The 25,396-nt window shown below is 42.8% G+C and overlaps 2 protein-coding genes across 4 annotated transcripts; one reads left to right on the forward strand and one right to left on the reverse strand.

The window, feature by feature from the left end:
* Nucleotides 1-13,162: 13,162 nt before the first annotated feature.
* Nucleotides 13,163-16,644, reverse strand: LOC110536083 (UPF0561 protein C2orf68 homolog). Of its 2 annotated transcripts, XM_036935934.1 has the most exons (5): nucleotides 16,429-16,644; nucleotides 15,411-15,526; nucleotides 15,173-15,318; nucleotides 13,662-13,812; nucleotides 13,163-13,445 (listed from the first exon to the last, which is right to left on the reverse strand). In XM_036935934.1, the coding sequence occupies exons 1-4, from the start codon at nucleotides 16,536-16,538 to the stop codon at nucleotides 13,690-13,692; spliced, it is 495 nt and encodes a 164-aa protein (XP_036791829.1). In that variant the 5' UTR covers nucleotides 16,539-16,644; the 3' UTR covers nucleotides 13,163-13,445; nucleotides 13,662-13,689. The 2 variants fall into 2 exon arrangements, with proteins under 2 accessions (XP_036791829.1, XP_021477299.1); XM_021621624.2 differs by having other exon boundaries at nucleotides 13,163-13,812.
* Nucleotides 16,645-16,757: 113 nt separating this feature from the next.
* Nucleotides 16,758-21,962, forward strand: LOC110536082 (U4/U6.U5 tri-snRNP-associated protein 2). Of its 2 annotated transcripts, XM_021621623.2 has the most exons (13): nucleotides 16,758-17,055; nucleotides 17,407-17,479; nucleotides 17,580-17,674; nucleotides 17,782-17,918; nucleotides 18,141-18,293; nucleotides 18,422-18,647; nucleotides 18,795-18,869; nucleotides 18,995-19,062; nucleotides 19,211-19,399; nucleotides 19,875-20,017; nucleotides 20,128-20,263; nucleotides 20,427-20,513; nucleotides 20,646-21,962. In XM_021621623.2, the coding sequence occupies exons 1-13, from the start codon at nucleotides 17,007-17,009 to the stop codon at nucleotides 20,697-20,699; spliced, it is 1,485 nt and encodes a 494-aa protein (XP_021477298.1). In that variant the 5' UTR covers nucleotides 16,758-17,006; the 3' UTR covers nucleotides 20,700-21,962. The 2 variants fall into 2 exon arrangements, with proteins under 2 accessions (XP_021477298.1, XP_036791828.1); XM_036935933.1 differs by lacking the exon at nucleotides 18,795-18,869.
* The last annotated feature ends 3,434 nt before the right edge of the window (nucleotides 21,963-25,396 follow it).

Below are 25,396 nucleotides of genomic sequence, written 5' to 3' on the forward strand. Positions count from 1 at the left end.
CACCAGGCAGTGTCAGAGGAAGGCCCTAAAAATTATCAAAGACCTCAGCCACCCCAGTCATAGACTGTTCTCTCTACTACCACATGGCAAGTGGTACCGGAGTGCCAAGTCTAGGACAAAAAGGCTTCTCAACAGTTTGTACCCCCAAGCCATAAGACTCCTGAACAGGTAATCAAATGGCTACCCGGACTATTTGCATTGTGTGCCTCTCCCAACCCCTCTTTTTACGCTGCTGCTACTCTCTGTTTATCATACATGCATAGTCACTTTAACTATACATTCATGTACATACTACCTTAATTGGGCCAACCAACCAGTGCTCCCGCACATTGGCTAACCCGGGCTATCTGCATCGTGTTCATCATATATGCATAGTCACTTTAACCATATCTACATATATATACTACCTCAATCAGCCTGACTAAACGGTGTCTGTATGTAGCCTCACTACTTTTATAGCCTCACTACTGTATATAGCCTGTCTTTTTACTGTTGTTTTAATTCTTCGCCTACCCATTGTTCACCTAATACATTTTTTGCACTATTGGTTAGAGCCTGTAAGTAAGCATTTCACTGTAAGGTCTACTACACCTGTTGTATTCGGCGTAAGTGACAAATTAACTTTGATTTGAATGCAAGGGAAGCCACCGAGCATTTGGCCTCCCTTGAAAAGTATAAAATAATAGCTAATCAGCATTGAGCTAAAGTGAGTGAGCTCAACTGTGAATGGTCCTGGTTTGGATTTGGCGTCACTCCTATCAAATCTCATTCAAAGCATAAGTCATTGACAGAAACAACTTGAATCATTGCGTTGTTGTCCTCCGGTTGCTATCTAGCTAGCTAAAATTGCCCCTTTCCTAAATTAGCCATGGATGGAGATAGGGATTTGGACTTGTGGTTATACTTAATTCTCCGTACTGGCCAATCATTATAACGGTGATTCTGAGCCAACCATTATTTCATACATTGTGCCCCTGACCTATGAGGATGGAAGTTCAATATGTAGCTAGATGTAGAAGGCTAATGTTAACTAGCTAACATTGCCCATGAAAGGAAGTTAGGCTAGCTAGCAAGCATTTTAGCCAGGTAGAATAACAACAAAAAATAAGTGTGTACTCTATGACAGAGTGACAGACCGTTTCGTTTACATGAAAGAGAAGAGGATTGCAATGGCATTTCTCCAGAAGTAGGATGAGTCAACATGTTTTTTCTACTTGCACGAACGTGCACACACACAGAAATCAGAACCATGGACAGCCACATCATATTTAGCTTACGTTGATTGGACTAAATTGTTTTTGGTATCTTTTTGTTGTCACAATTAGACTTATCATAGGTGATTTGATGTTAAAATGTTGAAGTTGAAATTGAGCTGGAATAGTGGTGGCAGCTCCTTCTGTTTGTTTTGCGACTTGCGGTAACTCTCCGTGGTTGTAAATCAATAGTTGTTTAGTGGTCGGAAAACATTAACTTGATGGACCATGCTGTAGTGTTTTGTCACATGCAATATGCTTTGTGGACTTCACCGGACAGAGATTGCTCTCAGGTTTTGTGATGAAACAAAGGTGTGGTGTAATTTATTTTGCCTCGGTCTTCTCATTGTCTCTGACTTTAGGCCTATATATCTCATTGTCGCCAGGCATATGAACTAACAGGTTATAGAGCAAACAACGCAATTATCACAACACATAGGTTGTAATATGGCTTTTCTGACTTCCCCAGTGATTTTACCCAGGCAACGTTACTGAATATACGAAAGGGGTGTTTAATGTGGTTGTCTCGTGTGTGTGTTTGCACATGGCAAGCATTTGTAAATTCACAGAACAGTACACAGTTAGTCACTCACCCTTTACCGTGGCAAAATTGGTTTGACATCGGATAGCCTCTCTCTGGCTCTAGTTAGGGATTGTCAATGAATTACAGAAAGTACTAAGAGGGCTGGGAAAGCAATTATTTTAGATGGAAGCTAGGGATCGGGCTGGGAGATGCTACTACTCACCCTACAAAGATGACATATCTGATAATGTTGCATCATACTGTCACCCTAACCCTGCAGCGCTACACTCCTAACTTTGGCCAAAGAGCCAACTGGCCTGATCATGACCTTCTCACCATGACACTGCCCTTGCCCCCCAATGTCCATTCTTGGAATCCATAGAGACTCAAAGGACTTTAGCCACCAACCTTTCATATCAAAGTCTGTGAGCTAAGAATGTACTAGAGTGTAAAATAACAATTTCCATAGGTTTCCTGATATATCCTCTATACAGCATTGTTTAGTCTCATCTCTAAGGCTCTATAAACCTGTCACACACATGTACTGTCCTTTCACCTCTTTGTTTACTTTCAGTTGTTGTCATGTCACCAGAGTTAGTTAGTCTGTCCCTTAACTGTCTAACTCATAGAGAAAACACTTCCCAAGGTGACATGTTTACCTACAGTATAGTTTTATAACAATTCACCCCTTCAAGAGAAGGCCAACAACTGTGGAATTGATCTGGCACAAAGGTGGTTTAGGCTTGATTGAAACACTCTTCCACTAACCCTTTCAGGTATGACTGAAACTCCATTCATATTTGTTGGTCACATATACACTACATGACCAAAAGTATCTAGACACCTGCATGTCGAACATATCCTTCCAAAATGATGGGTATTAATATGGTGTAGGTCCCCCCTTTGCTGCTATAACAGCCTCCACTTTCTGGGAAGACTTTCCACTAGATGTTGGAACATTACTGCGGGGACTTGCTTCCATTCAGCCACAAGAGAATTAGTGAGGTCGGGCACTGATGTTGGGCGATTAGGCCTGGCTAACAAAGGTGTTTGATGGGGTTGAGGTCAGGGCTCTGTGCAGAACGGTCAAGTTCTTCTACACCGATCTTGACAAACCATTTCTGTATGGATCTCGCTTTGCGCATGGGGGCATTGTCATGCTGAAACAAACTGTTGCCACAAAGTTGGAAGCACAGGATCGTCTAGAATGTAATTGTATGCTGTAGCGTTAAGATATCCCTTCACTGGAACTAAGGGGCCTAGCCCGAACCATGAAAAAAACCAACCGAGACCATTATTCCTCATCCACCAAATTTTACAGTTGGCACTATGCATTTGAACAGTCACTGTGCTCCTGGCATCTGCCAAACCCAGATTCATCCGTCGGACTGCCAGATGGTGAAGTGTGATTCAACATTCCAGAGAACACGTATCCACTGCTCCAGTCCAATGGCGGCGAGCTTTTCACCACTCCAGCTGACGCTTGGGATTGTGCATGGTGATCTTAGGTTTGTGATCTTAGGCTGCTCGGCCATGGAAATCCATTTCATGAAGTTCCTGATGAACAGTTTTTGTACTGATGGTGCTTCCAGAGGCAGTTTGGAACTCAGTAGGGAGTGTTGCAAACGATGACAGAGGATTTTTAAGCGCTTCAGCACTCGGCAGTCCCGTTCTGTGAGCCTGTGTGGCCTACCACTTTGTGGCTGAGTCGTTGTTGCTCCTAGACTTTTCCACTTCACAATAACAGCACTTACAGTTGACCAGGGTAGCTGTAGCAGGGCAGACATTTGGACTGACTTATTGGAACATCCTATGACGGTGCCACGTTGAAAGTCACTGAGCTCTTCAATAAGGCCATTCTATTGCCAATGTTAGGCAATGGAGATTTCATGGCTGTGTGCTCGATTTTATACACCTGTCAGCAACGGGTTTGGTTGAAATAGCCAAATCCACTCATTTGAAGGGGTGTCCACATACTTTTGTGCATATAGTGTAGGTGTTTTTGTGTCTCTTATCTTGTGGGAGGTATTGTATACCTAATAGTGAACATGTCCATGGTGGATTGAGGCTGTCATAGTGCAAACCCCAGCAATCTAACAATGAGGGTGAGTTAAAAATAGAAGTTTGAGTAAGCCAAGTACTAAGTACTTACTTGGTAAGTACTTGGGTAGTGTGAGTGGACAGCAGCTGTGGAGTGTAGTCAATTTGTGGCAGACAGTTTGGACACTGGTCACACGAGTAACTTGAGAATAGAAGCTATTCATGGTACAGTGTAACTGTAGTAATGTACTACCTCATGATCCGTAAAATGTGCTTGGGCAGACCTCCTAGAGGTTCCTGGAGTTGACATTGAGTCATTAAAAGGGAGAGAGATGAGTTATTAAAGGCCATTGAATGTCAACGTTTTATTTGGTGTCACAGGGAAGCAGTAAGTAACAGTGATGATGCGGACAGATTGTTATTATAATGTAATTCTATGAGATTCATGCTCACTTTGCCAGAGGACAGATTCCAAATATTTTAAAAAGACTACCCCAAAAAAAAGAAATTTCAACTTTTTAAAACGGCCTATGTGCCATCGTTATGAGTATGAAACATTTATTCTCGTGTCAAAATTGACTGCAAAGTGTAAACAGGATAATTTTGGTCATAAAGTCAGTCTCGTCCAAAACTGAGATTTGCAAGATGATAGGAAAAAATGGTATGGCACAGAATGAAGGGTGCCGTAACAGTTCTCCTTGAGTTGGGTTTATTTCAATCCTGCCCACAGCTAGCAGCACCCAAGTAATCATCCATTCAGAGCGCAGCTGCACATGACCCCATCGTTATGACCATGGTCAATTTGGTTTGACATTCAATATCCCTATGGGGCTAGTTAGGGACCATCAGTAAATTACACAATATTTTTAAATGTCAATAGCTCCAAATGTCAGTGACTTAAAAACCTCCAACCAACTATATATTTTTGAAATTCTTACACAAATATTGAAAACATTTAATGAGCCAACTAAAAGATGTGCAATATGAAAATATTGTCCCATTTACATTGAGGTTTCGGTATGTAGAGAAATCTCATTGTTGTGTGTCCCAAATGGCACCCTAGCCCCTATATATAGTGCACTACTTTTGACAGGTTCCCAAAGGGCTCTACAAATGCAGTCGGAAAATAATCGGACCACTTCCCCTTTTCCACATTTTTTTATGTTACAGCCTTATTCTAAAATTGATTATAGTGAAAAATAGACCAAGTGAAAACAGGTTTTTAGAAATGTTTGCAAATGTAAACATACACCTTATTTACATAAGTATTCAGACCCTTTGCTATGAGATTTGAAATTGAGCTCAGGTGCATCCTGTTTCCATTGATCATCATTGAGCTGTTTCTACAATTGAGTCCACCTGTGGTAAATTCAGTTGATTGGAAATTATATAGACAGGTGTGTGCCTTTCCAAATAAGGTCCCACAGTTGATGGTGCATGTCAGAGCAGAAACCAAGCCATTAGGTCGAAGGATTTGTCCGTAGAGCTCCGAGACAGGATTGTGTCGAGGCACAGATCTGGGGAAGGATACCAAAACATTTGTGCAGTATTGAAGGTCCCCAAGAACATAGTGGCCTCCATTCTTCTTAAATGGAAGAAGTTTGGAACCACCAAAACTCTTCCTAGAGCTGGCTGCCTGGCCAAACTGAGCAAGGGAGGTGACCAAGAATCCGATGGTCACTGACAGAGCTTCAGAGTTCCTCTGTGGAGATGGGAGAACCTTCCAGAAGGACAACCATCTCTGCAGCATTTGACCAAATCAGGCCTGTATGGTAGAGTGGCCAGACGAAAGACACTCCTCAGTAAAAGGCACATGACAGCCCTCTTGGAGTTAACCAAAAGGCACCTAAAGAACTCTCAGATCATGAGAAACAACATTCTCTGGTCGGATGAAACCAAGATTGAACTCTTTGGCTTGAATGCCAAGTGTCACACCTGGCGGAAACCTGGCACCATCCTTACGGTGAAGCATGGTGGCAGCAGTATCATGCTGTGGGGATGTTTTTCAGCGGCAGGAACTGGGAGACTAGTCAGGATCAAGGGAAAGATGAAAGGAGCAGGGTACAGAGAGATCCTTGAGGGAAATCTGCTCAGGACCTAAGACCAGGGTGAAGGTTCACCTTCTAACCAACAGAACAACAACCCTAAGCACACAGCCAAGACAACGCAGGAGTGGCTTCGGGACAAGTCTCTGAATGTCCTTGAGTGGCCCAGCTAGAGCCCGGACTTAAACCCAATCTAACATCTCTGGAGAGACCTGAAAATAGTTGTGCAGTGACACTCCCCATCCAACCTGACAGAGCTTGAGAGGATCTGCAAAGAATGGGAGAAACTCCCCAAATACAGGTGTGCCAACTTGTAGCGTTCAAGGCTGTAATCACTGCCAAAGGGGCTTCAAAAAAGTACTGAGTAAAGCGTCTGAATACTTATGTAAATGTGCTATTTAAAATTCTAAAAACCTGTTTTTTATTTTTTTTTATGGGGTATTGTGTGTAGATTGTTTTTTTCCTCCTCAATTTAAACAATTTTAGAATAAGGCTGTAACGTAACAGAATGTGGAAAAAGTGAAGGGGTCTGAATACACTGTATGATTGTTGTCTGATAATCCATCTCCTCCTGCATGGTGACCGAGGAGTAAGCCTACAAGTCTGTCTGGATGACACATTTAAATCTCTGTCTCCACTACCATTTAAAGCCCATAGGTTTGTGTTCCCAGGGCAACTTTTTCAGCTACAAAAATTGCAATTGATAATGCAATGCAGTTACTTACTGTATGTGAACCATCAAACCATAATTCATTTTTACAACATATTTGAATGTAAATTCTAAGAGAAACTTTTGATATCTTTGCAATCTCTGATCTCATCCAGTATTTTTAAATAATGGAGTTACACTATTGTTTTATTTATACAATTCGGTCATTGCTGGAGGAGTATTGTCTAACCAGTCATGGAGTCTTGTCTTAACATGTGAACCTTTTGTATAACACCTGAATTTCTGACATTGGTTGAACTGCTTTTCACAGTTTTGTAATATGCTAATTGAACAACGATGACTTACAAAACCAGTCAAAGATGAGGAAGGAATGGGAGTCACATAATCCTCAGTTATTACACCATGTTCAGATGTCTGCCCTGCCTTCTAAATCAGACTTGCAACAGAGGTGGTTAATGAATTAATTCATTCCAAATCAGGAAACCCTGTGCAGGCCAACCAACTAAAACAATTCATGGTGACAAATGAATGGAACACTTTTGCCATTTACACCCAAGCGTTAAAAGTACGCACAGATGAATATACCACCATTGTCCGACCAGACACCTGAGTCTGCACTGTGGCGAAATTGTGGTGTAGATATTGGGGGATACAATTTCTGCAATTCTACTGTTTGACATGACTGTGTATATGGAGGTGTATTTTGAAAACACAGCATAAGGATAAGTGGAAGCCTCCCAATCTAAAGAGTTTTGTTATTTAGGGGGACAGCTAACTTCCTGCATTTCAACACATTTTGCCATTGGGGCATAGGGGAAATTGTGCAGTTTCGTAATGCCATGCTACACATTTTGTCATGCGTCAGAGAACATTTTGCAGTTTTAAAGCAAATATCCTTCAATTTGACACATTTTGCCATAGGGCTGAGATAAAAATGCACTGTTATATAGTCCTGGCACCACACACTGCCAGGTCTCTGACCTCCTCTCTATAGGCGGTCTCATTGTTGTCAGTGATCAGGCCTACCACCATTGTGTCGGTTGCAAACTTAATGGTGTTGGAGTCGTGCTTGGCCACGCAGTCGTGGGTGAACAGGGAGTACAGGAGGGGACTAAGCACTCACCCGAGGGGCACCGTATTGAGGATAAGCGTGGCAGATGTGTTGTTGCCTACCCTTACCACCTAGGGGCAGCCCATCAGGAAGTCCAGGATCCAGTTGCAGGTGTTTAGTCCCAGGGTCATAAGCTTAGTGCTGAGCTTTGAGGGCACTATGGTGTTGAACACTGAGCTGTAGTCAATAAATAGCATTCTCACATGGTGTTCCTTTTGTCCAGGTGAGAAAGGGCAGTGTGGAGTGCAATAAAGATTGCGCAATCTGTGAATCTGTTGGGGCGGTAAGCAGATTGGAGTGGGTCTAGGGTTTCTGAGATGGTTGATGTGAGCCATCACCAGCCTTTCAAAGCACTTTATGGCTACAGACGTGAGTGTTACGGGTCGGTAGTCATTTAGGCAGGTTACCTTGCCGTTCTTGGGCACAGGGACTATGGTGGTCTGCTTGAAACATGTAGGTATTAGACTCACATCAGCTACCTGATCCTGATCACACATTCATCCAGAACAGCTGGTGCTCTCATGCATGCTTTCTTGTTGCTTGCCTCGAATCGTGCATAGAAGTAATTTTGCTCGTCTGGTACGCGCTTGTCACTGAGCAGCTTGGCTTCCCTTTGTAGTCTGTAATAGTTCGCCATCCTTGCCACATCCAACGAGCGTCAGAGTAGTACGATTCAATCTTAGTACTGTATTGACGCTTTGCCTGTTTGATGGTTCGTCGGAGGGCATAGCAGGATTTCTTGTAAGCATCCGGGTTAGTGTGCCGCTCCTTGAAGTGGCAGCTCTACCCTTTAGCTCAGTGCGGATGTTGCCTGTAATCCATGGCTTCTGGTATGTACATACAGTCACTGTGGGGACGACATCATCGATGCACTTATTGATAAAGCCGGTGACTGGATGTGGTATACTCTAATGTCATCGGATGAATCCCGGAACATATTCCGGTCTGTGCTAGCAAAATAGTCTTGTAGATTAGCATCTGCCTCATCTGACTACTTTAGTTTTTGCATGTAAGCAAGAATCAGGAGGATATAATTATGGTCAGATTTGCCAAATGGAGGGCGAGGGAGAGCTTTGTATACATCTGTGTGTGGAGTAAAAGTGGTCTAGAGTTATTTCCCCTCTGGTTGCACATGTGACATGCTGGTAGAAATGAGGTAAAACAGATTTAAGTTATCCTGCATTAAAGTTCCGGCCACTAGCAGCGCCGCCTCTGGATCAGCGGTTTCCTTATGGCCTTATATAGCTCCTAGAGTGCAGTCTTTAGTGCCAGCATCAGTTTGTGGCGGTAAATAAACAGCTACGAAAAATAGAGGAAAATGCTTGGTAAATAGTGTGGTCTACAGCTTATCATGAAGTACTCTACCTCAGGCGAGCAAAACCTCAATACTTCTTTAATATTAGATTTTGTGCACCAGCTAATTTTTACAAATATACATAGACCCCCACTCTTCATCTTACCGGAGGTAGCTGTTCTGTCTTGCCGAAGCACGGAAAACCCAGCCACGTCGTCATTCAGCCAAGAATCGGTGAAACATAAAATATTAGTTAATGTCCAGTTGGTAGGAGAGTCTCGAACGGAGGTCTTCCAGTTTATTCTCCAATGATTGCATGTTGGACAATAGGACGGACGGTAGAAGCGGGTTACCTTCTCGCCAACGAATTCTCACAAGGCACCCGGATCTGCGTACCCTGTATCGGCGTCTTCTCTTCTTGCGAATTATGGGGATTTAGGCCTGGTCTGGGAGCAGCATTAAAGTCCTTCATATTCAACTCGTTAAAGAAAAAAATCTTCGTCCAGCTCGAGGTGAGTAATCGCTGTTCTGATATCCAGAAGCTATTTTCAATTATAAGAGACGTGGCAGAAACATGTACAAAATAAGTTAAACAAGGCGAAATAAATACACAAAAATAGCACAATTGGTAAAGAGCCCATAAAACGTCAGCCATCCCCTCCAGCGCCATTCCAGCTTTCCCTTGTGTCTCAAGAATGGTCCACCACCCAAAGGACATCCAACCAACTTGACACAACTGTGGGAAGCATTGGAGACAACACGGGCCAACATCCCTGTGGACGCTTTCAACATCTTGTAGAGTCCATGACCTGACGAATTGAGGCTGTGCAACTCAATATTAGGAAGGTGTTCTTAACAACCCTCCCCTATTTTGAACCAGTCCCTGGTTGTTGTGTCGCCTCGGCTCAGCTGAGGAATGCCCAGTATCTCTGGTAAGGCTGCCCAATTCTGATATTTTTCCCCCTAATTGGTAATTTGACAAATCCGAGCAGCTTTGATAAAAAAGAGCTGTTGTGAATGGTGAATCAGAATTGGGATGCCTGTGTAAACGCAGCTAGAGGCATGAGAATGGGGCTTGAATTGGGAGGTTGGGCGTGAGTAGTAACAGTGTCAGGCAAGGCATGTGGTCCTGGGATAATTGGCATATTTTCATGCATTGCTGAAAACAATGAATTAATCTCCCACCAAAGGTCAGAGTCAGCAGTTTTACAATGTTAAGTCCAATCCCCCTCGTTTTGCCTTTAGGTGTGATTGCTGAGTCCCATGGGAACAAGTTGTACTACAGTTGTACTCGGGGGGAGAAAAAAATAAAATTGTTTAGTTGTAGATCTAATCTCTAACAAAGTTTCCACACCTTGCATTAGTGTCAGTAAGCCTGTGGTATGGATGGAGGTTTGTGTGCCACAACTCTAGTCGTGAAGGCTGCAGGATCCTATCACTCTGGCTCAATGACTGACTCTAGTTACACAAGGTTGGACAACCTGTCCATGTTACAGTCAATTTTCCCAAAATGAGTAACCAAAAGGCTCCAAAATAAAAATAAAAAGTTATTTGATGGGTCTGAAAGTTTGAGGGCATTAAACCCGAATTAGTGTACACCTAGACGAAACTCACTCCTGTCCTTGCTGAAAGAGAAACAGTAACAGTGAGAATGGTGTAAGAGCATCAGCAGGTAGAATGGATAGAAAATACAAGTTGGTAATGGGCTCTGTGGATCAATTTTGTCTATTTGCCCTCAAGCTAGACGATTTCAGCGCCTTGTCTAAGTAGTAATGGTATATGCTGCCCCCTAGTGACAAAACATATTGCCCCTAGAGAGAAGTTATTTTCACATTACATTGGGAAGGCAAAGTGGGATACCTAGTCAGTTGTGCAACTGAATGCATTCAACTGAAATGTGTCTTCAGCATTTAACCCAACCCCTCTGAATCAGATATGGAGTGAACAGAACGCACAGCCCGAACATACACAAGAGCAGGACTCGTCAACCCCGTTCCTGGTGAGCTACCCTCCTGTAAGTTCCCTCCAACCCCAGTTGTAATAGGCTCTATGCATTATACCGCCTTCCACATTCTATTTTACTTCCTACTGGGGTGCTGACTTCCAGAGCAATTTCCACTATTGGTTTTTATCATTAGCTTACTAGCTAACCAACTGTCGTCGATGCATTCCTGACTGTGAAGGAGGTGCTAATGAACATTGTTCAGTGCCTGTGTTCAGTTTCATCAAAATGCAATGGTATTGTGAGCTCCCATAGTTTCCCAGTTGATGTAGAGCTTTATTATTTCCTTACTCACCCATGACATGGCCATTATGGTGGATAAGGGCTTTCTCGTAGACGACATTAATCCGTGCAAGGTCTACCGGCCAGCCTTTCTGTCAAGACACACACAGATGCCAGCGCATGAGGTTAGGGAGACCCAATTCATTGCCAGGCTGAGAGTGCATGTTGAAAGAATGATCCGTGGAGTAAAGGAACACAAGCTGTTTGACACAGTCATCCCCCTGACCATCTCAGGCAACATCAACCAATTATGGTATGCCTGTTGGTCAACTATCAACATGGACCTTTGGTCAGACCATGGGCCAGGCCAGCATAAATGTACGTGTTTATTTGCTAGCAGCAAAATAAACCAATTATCTATGACATGCATCAATAAGTGGTGTTATAGTGAATATCTGTTTGTGTGGAGCTTGTATTGGCTTTAATTAGGCAATGAGTTTAGGGGAAAGAAATCAAGTAAACACAGAATAACCAGAATGCAAGATGGAATACAATTGGCTGAATACTTTTCAGGTGCATTTTTTTATGGATATGGACTCACAAGTGTTCTTGGCTTGTGCCAGCGCTGTTCTGTGTCTGTGCAGCTGTGAACTGGTGGTGCAGCAGGAATGTTTAGTTGAGAGTAGTGCGCTGTCTGGTAAAGAAGGGCCACCAGATGATTGCACATAAAACTTCCTGCAACACAGGAGCAGTGGCTATGGACCACTATCACTGGTACGGAGTGCTTTAACACCATCTGTGAAGATAAGTGTGATGAGACTGAAGTGAGAAACAAGAATGATGTGGCTTATAAATAACATAGTAGTGTCTGGTCTTCTTAACTAGGGGCTCATTTAACTATACAGGAATACATTGTGCCTCAGTAACACAATATCAACAGATCTTTACCAAATAATCTGTTAAGTGTGCAATTCAAAATTGGGATCCATCATTAAGATCTAATAAGAGTAAATGTTGACACTATCTCCAACATACCATGATGACAGTGTCCCACAGGAGATGTTTAACAAGGTCGCTAGTAGCCATCTATAATCTTTCCCTACTCTCATGCTGTGAGGTTTCACTCTTCCTCATGAACCTGTGACAGGCAGTCCTCATGGTGATCTCCAATCGTCAATGTATCTAACAAAGATACATTGTTGTTATTTTTAGCAAGGAAATATAGCTAGCAAGCATAATTTAAGAAATCTAACAAAAATACACTCAGGTAGATTGTCAGCGTTACAAATTTTACAAAGTAACTAGCTAGCTACAGTTACTAGTTAAATTAGCTAGCTAGCATGATTGTAGCTAGCTATATCTGTCACTGACTTGGTACTCAACTTCATAGTTGTCTATGTAGCTTCCTATATACACACACACCTTGAACTAATTTTCGTTCTTGCTAGCTGGAGTCTCGTTGGCTAATTTAATGTAAATCATTAATATTAATTTGAGGCAAGTCCTGAAGACGCCTAGTAAAAAAAAACTGCGACATAGTAGTAGTAATGTTATATCGTCGATAACTAGACTGACTTTCATCTATAGTATGCGCCACCGGAAATTGCCACACCGGTAGGAAGCGTGCTTTGAACATTCGGTCATGGAATGTGCATAAGGGCTATTTACCTGATTCAGTTTTATCAGTTGGAGTGAAAACCTACAGGTTGGTAGCCCTCCAGAAATAGGGTTGGAGAGCCCTGCACTAGAGTCTAATCTGGCCATGTCATTTAAGATTGCATGAAGCACATCATCTAGAATTTTAACCATGACAATTACCTTCTCCCCCACACTAATGGTACTCCCATCACCATGCATCACCCAGGTCGTAAATTAAAACATTGACCTGGAATTGCGTAAGAGAAGGAGATTGATATACGATATTGAACACCTTTACCAAAACTGTATACACTAATCTGCATACAACCAACCACCTTTTGTGAATAAATAGCCAATAAACCCCTTTGGAAAATAACTATATTTAATATACAGTATGTAATACTGAAACAATAAGGACCTCTCCATAAATGTACATTATCAAAAATAAAGTCTCCGAAAATATAGGCCAATCAAAAATAAATTAGAATAGAGCGAAGTCATGACCACAGCACATTTGTAACAAACACAATAAAAACAGAACAGCTACGATCAAAGGATTTGCTCTCCAGCCTGATGGCCTGGTGTGGCTCAGAGAGGGGTCCAGGTTGTATCAGCTAGGTCCTTTGGAGCAGGTTGACAGCCAATGCCTGTCCAATAGAGGAGTTATGAGGTCAGATCCATTTCTACCATTCTGTAAGTCAATCTATTCCACACAGAGGGGACGGCTTGGCTGTGTGAAGTCACTTGGATCCTGGCTTACAGTCCCTTAGGATGAGGGTCCACAGTAGTCCTCTGCTACTAGCATTCTTTACATACAGGGAGAAGGTTGGCCAGAGGGTAAACAGAGGCTTCTTGGTCCTCACCCCTGTTTGTCAACTCCATTATCCTCCTTCAGCGTTTGTTCCGCCGTTTATCCATTTCTTTTCGAAGCCGGGCCTGCAGTGCCATCCTCATGGTGGAGTCCAGAACATTCTCCTCCGCTACGCGCTCCACCACCCTCTCTGGCTTATCCTCCTAAGAGACAGATGGAGCACAGGGGTCATGACGAGGACAAAATATTTAAGTGATAATGCCAGAGAAGCCAATGTTTGGAGGATATATTGGCATGGATATTAGACCCGAGACGAAGTCAGGACACTGTTGTTCAGAGGAGCTTGTCAACAACACAGCTAACAATCACTTCAAACTGATGCTGGAAAGACTGCAAACTAACTTAACGTCATTTAGTTGTACCTTTTTTTAAATCTCTCACACACGATTTAGACTGGCTGAGAAAGGCTGCTTGCCTGTCTCATCACATTAATTACTATGGGGCAGCTGGAGATTGAATTTCAATATTGAAACATAGTTGCAAATGTCAGAGAGAGACAGCAAGGTTTATACAAATCTCCGCTGTTGAAAACAAAATGTTCGTCTAAAGGATATGTGAGATAATGTCAAGATGTTTTTTTCTAGGGGAGATCAAGTTTATAAATTGTCAGCTGGGTTGATGAGACAGTGGATTGCGCAGTCAGATGGAACATGGTAAATGTGCTAAATCTATGACGTTAAAATGCCTGTGGTAACTTGTGAAGTAGACACCGGCTGGAATGCGGTTTTAACCAAACCGCATTCAAGATTATACCCACCCGTTGTATAAACATATAGGACACTTGAAAAAGTGGGAAAACTCTGCTGAAGGTGTTGAAACTACACTATATGGGCAAATTAATTTGGACACCCCTTCAAATTAGTGGATTCTGCTATTTCAACCACACCCGTTGCTGACAGGTGTATACAAATCGAGCACACGGTCATGCAATCTCCATAGACAAACATTGGCAGTAGAATGGCCCACACTGAAGAGCTGTGACATTAAACGTGGCACCGTCATAGGATGCCACTTTTCCAATAAGCCAGTTCGTCAAATTTCTGCCCTGGTCAACTGTAAGTGCTGTTATTGTGAAGTGGAAAAGTCTAGGAGTAACAACGTCTCAGCCACGAAGTGGTAGGCCACACAAGCTCACAGAACGGGACCGCTGAGTGCTGAAGCTCATAAAAAAATATTTTGTCCTCAGTTGCAACACTCACTATGGAGTTCCAAACTTCCCCTGGAAGCAACATCAGCACAAGAACTGTTCATCGGGAGCTTCATGAAATGGATTTCCATGGCCGAGTAGCCGCACAATACCAAGCGTCAGCTGGAGTGCTGTAAAGCTCGCCGCCAATTTTCCAACATCTAGTAGAAAGCCTTCCCAGAAGAGTGGGGGCTGTTATAGCAACAAAGGGAGGATTCCCATGATTATGGAATGAGATGTTCGACTAGCAGGTGGCCATATACTTTTGACCATGCAGTGTATGAACGTGACCAATAAACTTGATTTGATAGACAGACCTTGAGTACGATGTAGGAGGTGACATGGCCAGAGTCAGCCTGGTAATCCAGCCAGAAGAGCTCAGTTCCATGGGTCTCTGGCTCTGTACTGGATCCACTCTCATTCCACTCCTCAGTCTCTGCACCCACTCCTGGCTGAGATCCATCTGGAGACGCATATACATACATAAATCACCACTTACCAGAGCCTTCCATCAAGTTGACAGAAGAGTTCATACTATCAGCAGTGTTTTCTTACTTCCGCGTCGAGGATGGTACACTTGGATGTCTGGTCGACGGGGGAGTCGGGAGGTAGTGGTGTGCCTGGGCCTCTGATGCTCATTGGCCTGCTTCACCTGCTTATCATAGTCATCTCTGCAAGACATCAAACAAGTCAGTGCAAAGAATCTATCAAAACATTTAGAGAGCATATTGACTGGCTGCGTCACCTCTTGGTATGGCAAATGCTTTGCATCCGACCGCAAGGCACTACATACAGAGAGAGGGTTGTGCGTACGGCCCAGTACATCACTGGGGCCGAGCTCCCTGTCATCCAGGACTTCTATATCAGGTGGTGTCTGTCTGAGGAAGGCTCTAAAAATTGTCTAAGACTCCTGCCACCCAAGTCATAGACAAGCAATACGCACATAATCCAAAAAGTTTAAATACATCAATTAATATCAGAATGAGCAATATATCGGACTCTGACGTCACTCAGTCCGATATTTATCTTTTACTTTTTGGATTGTGTGTATTGTTTGTATCGCTAGGCATTATTACGGCACTGTTGGCGCTATGAACACAAGCATTATGCTGCACCTGCAAATCTGTGTATGCGACAAAAATAAACTTCGATATATGATGGCACAGATACAAGGATGAGTCCTCTATCCATCTCTACAGCCTGTTGTTCACACGCGTATCTGCCCGCTCATTGGCTAGAATGGTCCCACCTGATCGCGCCTGCCTTCCATCTTTGGGATATGCATTTTCATTGTTAGAGCGGTAACATGTATATATTGTCAATAGAATAGATAGTCTTTAGTTGTAGTTAGGGACGTCCCAATGAACCCGTATTGCACTATCCCTTTGTCGAGCGGAAGGTCTTTGTTATGTGTTGTGCGCATGCGTAGAAGTGGTTAGGCGTAATAGCGATTAATTTCAACATTACGTAGAAAACACTCGAAATTGAACATCTGCATGCTCTCAGAATGAATTACATTGATAAAATATACACTCCACATGTTAGCTCAGATTAACAAAGTTCAGTGATTTACCTGGCAATCTGGTTCCTTCGAATGTGGTGTAAGAAACCGTGGCTCATGTCCAAACGACCCGTGCGTTTATATTTGAGCTCTTGTTCTTCATCATCCCGCAAAATCTCCATCGTGATTGATAATTGATTTAGTATTTCTTTATACGCACAACACCACAACAAGCTGCAGCTTAACGTTAATCAAGCTTTTAAAGTGGGCTGCTGTCCAACTAGAATTGCACACGGAGTTACGAGCCTGTTCATAGTCTATTTTTAATATCACGTTTCTACCCCGAAAATGATACTTTTCTCACATTTTGAATCCTCATTAATTAATTATATTAATTGTATAATAACCTATGTGTAAAAGCTGCGTTAATTTAGAGGCCCACATAAAAACGGCCAACATTATTCAATCTCAACCGTTCGGTTTTTGCCAGAGTAAACGTGAAAACTCGGGGTACACTTTGGTTGGCCATTTTGATATTGTAGTCTGGAGTTTGCGTGTTTTGGCGAGCTTGCTAGTTAGCAAAATAAACTCACCAGTGGCTTTTGCTAGTTAACTATACATTTTCTCCATACACAACAACGATTAACGCTATGGTATCTGTAAAACGGGAGCGAGAAATTGACTTGGAAGACGATGAAGGTAGCTAGCCAACATATTTTAAAACTTGTATAAGCGAGCTCTAGATAGTCACACGCTACAATAACTAGCGAACGTTGCCGTTTATTTCTAAACGTGTAGCTAGCTAGGTTAGCTGCTAAGTTAGCCTAAATCACATTGTTGGTAGCTAGCTAATTATTGTTAGCTAGCTAAGACCCCATTCAAACGTGTTTTTCCTAGGTGCGTTATTGTTTGCCGCCAGAGCAGAGGTTTCCTGTAAAAAGAACGAGCTGTGTTAGCTAACGTTACCTAGCTAGATACGATTGTTGTCATTGTTAGTTAACATTTAGCTACACTTAATTATTTGTTGAAATTGTTCTTTGTCTTACACAGTACCTGTGAAAATTGGCCGTTCGTCCGAGGACCGCAGAAGTCGCCATTGTCCCTACCTCGACACAATCAATAGGTAAAGTCAACTGGCCTTAACATGGAAGATGCACAAGATAAGGCATTTGTTGAACGTGTACTCTGTGTAAATCACCTCTAACACACACATTTGTCTTCAGGAGTGTACTGGACTTCGATTTTGAGAAGCTGTGCTCCATTTCCCTTTCCCACATCAATGTATACGCCTGTCTCATCTGTGGGAAATACTTCCAAGGTAAAGTATCCAATACTTCAGATGAACGTTGTTCCCCCCCTCTATACCTGAGAAGTGTTCAGAAATGTTTTGACCAAGGCCCGAAACCAATGCAATGTATCTTCCAGGTAGAGGTCTGAAGTCCCATGCCTACACTCACAGTGTGCAGTTCACCCACCATGTGTTCCTCAATCTGCACACCCTCAAGTTCTACTGTCTGCCAGATAACTACGAGATCATTGACTCATCGTTGGAAGACATCACGGTGAGTCTACAGAGATGGGTGTTGCACACATTAACTCTGTAATCAGAAAGAACATGTGTCAAATGCATCAATTCAAACAGGCACTGATTGAATGGTGCTAAACTGATAGTTCTGAATTATAACTTTTTAACAGTTCTTGTTCAGTCATGGTTTATACAGTCATCCAGTGGTATGTGTCTAAAGTTATATAGTGGTGGTAATGTATTTTTCTTTATGTTTTAGTATGTACTGAAGCCCACATTCACCAGACAGCACATCTCTGGATTGGATAAGCAGGGAAAGCTGTATCGAGCCTATGATGGCACCACCTATCTGCCTGGCATCGTAGGGCTCAACAACATCAAGGCTAATGACTACGCTAATGTGGTGCTGCAGGTAAGACTGTCATCCAACACAGAGTATCCACTGGTGAATCTGACATCTCACCATTCACATGCTGCTAAACATTTTCCTGTGTGTTGATCATTCATGTTGATTATGGTGAACTGTTTTTATCCTTTCAGGCCCTGTCCAATGTGCCCCCACTGCGGAACTACTTTTTGGAAGAGGAGAATTACTGCGGCATCCGTAGGCCGCCGGGTGACATCATGTTCCTGCTGGTGCAGCGATTCGGTGAGCTGATGCGCAAGCTGTGGAACCCACGGAACTTCAAGGCCCATGTGTCGCCCCACGAGATGTTGCAGGCCGTAGTGCTGTGCAGCAAGAAGAACTTCCAGATCACCAAGCAAGGTAGGATTTTATTATAACACATTCAGTGAGACACAGAGCCTCGCTTCTCAAGAGCAAATTATTTTTAGTACAGTCAGATATATGTTTTGGTATGTGTTGCACATTATGTTGTGAATAAGCTATGCTGCTGATTGGTCTGTCCTTCAGGGGATGCTGTGGACTTCCTGTCATGGTTCATGAATGCTCTGCACGGTGCACTGGGAGGAACCAAGAAGAAACCCTGTGAGTGTCAGTGGGAGGTGGAGGGAAGGATGTTGGGGAAGTGTTTTCTGCCTCATTGTACAACCTGTGAGATTAACAAAGATATTTCCCACTTCTTTCCCCCCTCTCTCCTATTGCCATTATAGCAAGCCTTACCAAAGTGTTCCAGGGTTCCATGCGGATCTTCTCCAAGAAGCTTCCTCACCCAGATTTGGTAAGTTGCTTATTGTCAACCTTTTGTTAAAGACTTCAACATTGTATCACAGTTTAAATCCTTATTTGTGAATTCATGGCTCTTCAATATGATTACATATTTGAACAGTTAAATTGTCCACGTTACATGCTTTTCTCTCCCTCTCCAGCCACCAGAAGAGAAGGTGGCTCTGCTTCTGAAGGAGGAGTACCAGGAGGAGATGTCTGACACCACCTTCCTCTTCTTGACCCTTGACCTCCCCACAGCCCCGCTGTACAAGGATGAAAAGGAGCAGCTCATCATCCCACAGGTCCCCCTCTTCAACATCCTGGCCAAGTTCAATGGCAACACAGAGAAGGTACTGCCCTCAAACTCAATTAAATTTGCTCAGATGAACAGCACTCCTATCTCCATGCCAGCCATCTCGCCCATCAAGTGAGATGGAGCCTCGGAAGCCTAGGTTTCTCACATTATTTTTTTTCCCGAAAGCCTGGGGAAATTCTCCTCGGGAAGATGACAAAAAGGGGTGGAATACGGTGATCAAGATGTAAGCTAGTGATGCGTTGCCACTTATCAAGCCAATCAAATATTTAGCATGGGCGGATTTACAAACAGATGTGTTTCTGAAAAGATTTCAGACTAGCAACCAGCTAGCTAGCATAAAATACAAAAGTAACGCTGCTAGTGCTCCCATTCAATTGCAAAATCTTCCAAAAGCAGAGTCAACGAGACAAGATTTAGAATGTTGGCCTGTGAGACTCCAGCTTCTGTTTGAAAGAGATTTGATCACCTCTTCTTCGACCTTTCCTCTGAACCCTCCTGTTTGCTTTTAGGAGTATAAAACATACAAAGAGAATTTCCTCAAGAGGTTCCAGTTGCTCAAGCTGCCCCCCTATCTCATCTTCTGCATCAAGAGGTTTACCAAGAACAACTTCTTTGTGGAGAAGAACCCCACCATTGTCAACTTCCCCATCACGTAAGTGACTGTTGCATACTTTCCCCATATACTCAGTTGTAATTTTGCGTTGTGCTCAGCCTTATGATTCTGTGTGTTTTTGACTGACCCTTGCTTTGTTCCTTGATCAGGAACGTAGACCTTCGTGAGTATCTGACAGAGGAAGCACAGGTCACAGAGAAGAACACAACCTATGACCTGGTGGCCAATGTGGTGCATGATGGGAAGCCCACTGAGGGGGCATACAGAATACATGTCCTGCATCATGTAAGTGACAGCTGCACGTTTTAGGATTATTTTTTTTTCTGGTGAACTCTACAGGTGCAAATTTGCAAAGCTTTAGATGTGCAATATTTCTTGATATTGTGAAAGAAAATTATCATCCTGTTCAGTTATTGGTGCTAATGTGAGCCTGTCTTTGTCGCTGAAGGGCACTGGAAAGTGGTACGAGCTCCAGGACCTGCAGGTGACAGATATCCTGCCCCAGATGATCACACTGTCAGAGGCTTACATTCAGGTAAGTTCTATTGTCACATTGATCACTGAATATACAATATGCTGTTCTCTAACTTACCTGTTTATGTCTAGATAAGTTACTGACTCCCACTAACTGTCAATTGTGTTGATGTGTGGGTTCTCTGTGTTCCAGATTTGGAAAAGAAGAGAGAGCGAAGATGACACAACTAACCACACTGGGGCGTGAATGAGGCATTTAATGAGCATTGATCATATTTAAAGATTGATTGTACAGGAAAGAGCTGTCACTCGCTGGCTAGTGGTCAGACAGTATCCAGTGGAATTGGATACTGTCCAAGATGACCTCAGGGTAAGCCCACACCACATGAGGACCAGGACATTTTATTTGAGGATTTTGGCTATAGCGAAAACAATGATGTTTACTATTTTATGTTCTTCGCTTACATTTTTAACTGTAAATGGTAGATTAAACCAGCTTTGGCTTTTCTGTTTTCAGTCATTAATATTATTTAAGATTTTGCACAATTTGACACGTGTTGATTTATTAGTTTTAGCCATAGTTGGGTCTTTATTTGTGAAACAAGGAAGTAAAAACAAAAATACAATTCCAACATTTTGAATAAGACATGACCAAATAGTGAAGGTTACAAAAAGATGTTCATATTATAAGCAGTACATTATAGGATAAATATACTCATGTATACACAAATACTTCGGACTCACACATGAATATTACTTAGATCATAAAAATGAAACCTAAACATAGTTTAATATACAAAGGCAATGCATTGACATATTACTTGTTAAAAGGATTTCTCCATCAAAGGAGGTATATGTTCACTCAAATATATTTCTTCAAGACACTTCACCACTTTATTTACTGTACCATACTTGTTTTCCCTGATTATGACTGATTTTATATGAATAACTTTATTGCCGATTTAACAGGGAAAATTAACTATTTCTAATGTAAATGAGGTATTATGCTTGTGGATATATCTGCTTAAAAATGTCCACAGTTCTTTTAACTCAATCATTTACAGTATGTTTGAATGAATTACTTACTGTGCTCGTAATGGCCCACACAGTGAAAATCAAACCTGACACCATCAAATAATCTCAGTGCTACACCATCAGCCTACCACAAGTACAAATCTAATGAAGGAAATGTACAGACATTTTTCTCAAATTGCTCAACAGTGCAATATAATACCTATTAAATGTACAGACAAATTAAGGCAACAGTGCAGTCATTAACATGTGACATTCTTAAACACACTTAGCAGTTAATAAATGCAGATAATTCATCATAGCTTCATCCATGAAGGGAGATCTCTGGGTGTGGTTTTCAGCTCTAGTTCCTCATGACCTTCTGGCAGAAGTCTACCATCTGGAGTTGTATCAAAATAAAATCAGATATAATGCACTATACCAAAACATTGATGTGGGTAGTGTTGTTTTTCAGATAATAAACCCTGGCTTGTACTATGCTCTAGTTTGCTTATTTACCTGTAGTTTGGGTTATTGTATCAGATAGTAAACCATGGCAGATCTAGTTTACTTATGCCACACTCCTGAGAGGTTTTCGTATCCCTGCAGATGTGAATGGGTCCCCGGGTACACTGGTTATTCCTCAGAAGATGCTGCTCTTTCACAACAACACACACATCAGCTCTCTGGAAGATACAGTGACAAATAGCCGATATACTGACTAAAAGAAGACTCAGTCACTACACACAATCACACCACTGTTGTCACTGGGACAGTCCATCTAAATCAAATTTATTTATATAGCCCTTCGTACATCAGCTGATATCTCAAAGTGCTGTACAGAAACCCAGCCTAAAACCCCAAACAGCAAGCAATGCAGGTGTAGAAGCACGGTGGCTAGGAAAAACTCCCTAGAAAGGCCAAAACCTAGGAAGAAACCTAGAGAGGAACCAGGCTATGTGGGGTGGCCAGTCCTCTTCTGGCTGTGCCGGGTGGAGATTATAACAGAACATGGCCAAGATGTTCAAATGTTCATAAATGACCAGCATGGTCGAATAATAATAAGGCAGAACAGTTGAAACTGGAGCAGCAGCACGCTCAGGTGGACTGGGGACTGCAAAGAGTCATCATGTCAGGTAGTCCTGGGGCATGGTCCTAGGGCTCAGGTCCTCCAAGAGAGAGAAAGAAGGAGAGAATTAGAGAACGCACACTTAGATTCACACAGGACACCGAATAGGACAGGAGGACAAGTACTCCAGATATAACAAACTGACCCTAGCCCCCCGTCACATACACTACTGCAGCATAAATACTGGAGGCTGAGACAGGAGGGGTCAGGAGACACTGTGGCCCCATCCGAGGACACCCCCAGACAGGGCCAAACAGGAAGGATATAACCCCACCCACTTTGCCAAAGCACAGCCCCCACACCATTAGAGGGATATCTTCAACCACCAACTTACCATCCTGAGACAAGGCTGAGTATAGCCCACAAAGATCTCCGCCATGGCACAACCCAAGGGGGGGGCGCCAACCCAGACAGGATGACCACATCAGTGAATCAACCCACTCAGGTGACGCACCCCTTCCAGGGATGGCATGAGAGAGCCCCAGTGACTCAGCCCCTGTAACAGAGGCAGAGAATCCCAGTGGAAAGAGGGGAACCGGCCAGGCAGAGACAGCAAGGGCGGTTCGTTGCTCCAGAGCCTTTCCGTTCACCTTCCCACTCCTGGGCCAGACTACACTCAATCATATGACCCACTGAAGAGATGAGTCTTCAGTAAAGACTTAAAGGTTGAGACCGAGTTTGCGTCTCTCACATGGGTAGGCAGACCGTTCCATAAAAATGGAGCTCTATAGGAGAAAGCCCTGCCTCCAGCTGTTTGCTTAGAAATTCTAGGGACAATTAGGAGGCCTGCGTCTTGTGACCGTAGCGTACGTGTAGGTATGTACGGCAGGACCAAATCAGAGAGATAGGTAGGAGCAAGCCCATGTAATGCTTTGTAGGTTAGCAGTAAAACCTTGAAATCAGCCCTTGCTTTGACAGGAAGCCAGTGTAGAGAGGCTAGCACTGGAGTAGTATGATCAAATTTTTTGGTTCTAGTCAGGATTCTAGCAGCCGTATTTAGCACTAACTGAAGTTTATTTAGTGCTTTATCCGGCTAGCCGGAAAGTAGAGCATTGCAGTAGTCTAACCTAGAAGTGACAAAAGCATGGATTAATTTTTCTGCATCATTTTTGGACAGAAAGTTTCTGATTTTTGCAATGTTACGTAGATGGAAAAAAGCTGTCCTTGAAATGGTCTTGATATGTTCTTCAAAAGAGAGATCAGGGTCCAGAGTAACGCCGAGGTCCTTCACAGTTTTATTTGAGACGACTGTACAACCATTAAGATTAATTGTCAGATTCAACAGAAGATATCTTTGTTTCTTGGGACCTAGAACAAGCATCTCTGTTTTGTCCGAGTTTAAAAGTAGAACGTTTGCAGCCATCCACTTCCTTATGTCTGAAACACATGCTTCTAGCAAGGGCAATTTTGAGGCTTCACCATGTTGCATTGACATGTACAGCTGTGTGTCATCTGCATAGCAGTGAAAGTTAACATTATGTTTTCAAATAACATCCCCAAGAGGTAAAATACAGTGCCTTGCGAAAGTATTCGGCCCCCTTGAACTTTGCGACCTTTTGCCACATTTCAGGCTTCAAACATAAAGATATAAAACTGTATTTTTTTGTGAAGAATCAACAACAAGTGGGACACAATCATGAAGTGGAAGGACATTTATTGGATATTTCAAACTTTTTTAACAAATCAAAAACTGAAAAATTGGGCGTGCAAAATTATTCAGCCCCCTTAAGTTAATACTTTGTAGCGCCACCTTTTGCTGCGATTACAGCTGTAAGTCGCTTGGGGTATGTCTCTATCAGTTTTGCACATCGAGAGACTGACATTTTTTCCCATTCCTCCTTGCAAAACAGCTCGAGCTCAGTGAGGTTGGATGGAGAGCATTTGTGAACAGCAGTTTTCAGTTCTTTCCACAGATTCTCGATTGGATTCAGGTCTGGACTTTGACTTGGCCATTCTAACACCTGGATATGTTTATTTTTGAACCATTCCATTGTAGATTTTGCTTTATGTTTTGGATCATTGTCTTGTTGGAAGACAAATCTCCGTCCCAGTCTCAGGTCTTTTGCAGACTTTTGCATCAGGTTTTCTTCCAGAATGGTCCTGTATTTGGCTCCATCCATCTTCCCATCAATTTTAACCATCTTCCCTGTCCCTGCTGAAGAAAAGCAGGCCCAAACCATGATGCTGCCACCACCATGTTTGACAGTGGAGATGGTGTGTTCAGCTGTGTTGCTTTTACGCCAAACATAACGTTTTGCATTGTTGCCAAAAAGTTCAATTTTGGTTTCATCTGACCAGAGCACCTTCTTCCACATGTTTGGTGTGTCTCCCAGGTGGCTTGTGGCAAACTTTAAACGACACTTTTTATGGATATCTTTAAGAAATGGCTTTCTTCTTGCCACTCTTCCATAAAGGCCAGATTTGTGCAATATACAACTGATTGTTGTCCTATGGACAGAGTCTCCCACCTCAGCTGTAGATCTCTGCAGTTCATCCAGAGTGATCATGGGCCTCTTGGCTGCATCTCTGATCAGCCTTCTCCTTGTATGAGCTGAAAGTTTAGAGGGACGGCCAGGTCTTGGTAGATTTGCAGTGGTCTGATACTCCTTCCATTTCAATATTATCGCTTGCACAGTGCTCCTTGGGATGTTTAAAGCTTGGGAAATCTTTTTGTATCCAAATCCGGCTTTAAACTTCTTCACAACAGTATCCCGGACCTGCCTGGTGTGTTTCTTGTTCTTCATGATGCTCTCTGCGCTTTTAACGGACCTCTGAGACTATCACAGTGCAGGTGCATTTATACG

This window comes from Oncorhynchus mykiss, chromosome 11 (genome assembly GCF_013265735.2).
Source record: "Oncorhynchus mykiss isolate Arlee chromosome 11, USDA_OmykA_1.1, whole genome shotgun sequence".
In the NCBI taxonomy this organism is placed as follows: domain Eukaryota; kingdom Metazoa; phylum Chordata; class Actinopteri; order Salmoniformes; family Salmonidae; genus Oncorhynchus; species Oncorhynchus mykiss.

Coding starts and splice junctions, on each gene's coding strand:
- LOC110536083 (XM_036935934.1), bottom strand. CDS start 16,538: ATGGAGATTTTGCGGGATGATGAAGAACAAGAGCTCAAATATAAACGC. Junction 15,527..16,428: donor CGAAGGAACCAGATTGCCAG/GTAAATCACTGA, acceptor GATGTCTTGCAG/AGATGACTATGATAAGCAGG. Junction 15,319..15,410: donor GTACCATCCTCGACGCGGAA/GTAAGAAAACAC, acceptor ATGCGTCTCCAG/ATGGATCTCAGCCAGGAGTG.
- LOC110536082 (XM_021621623.2), top strand. CDS start 17,007: ATGGTATCTGTAAAACGGGAGCGAGAAATTGACTTGGAAGACGATGAA. Junction 17,675..17,781: donor CTGTGGGAAATACTTCCAAG/GTAAAGTATCCA, acceptor TGTATCTTCCAG/GTAGAGGTCTGAAGTCCCAT. Junction 18,648..18,794: donor CTTCCAGATCACCAAGCAAG/GTAGGATTTTAT, acceptor TCTGTCCTTCAG/GGGATGCTGTGGACTTCCTG.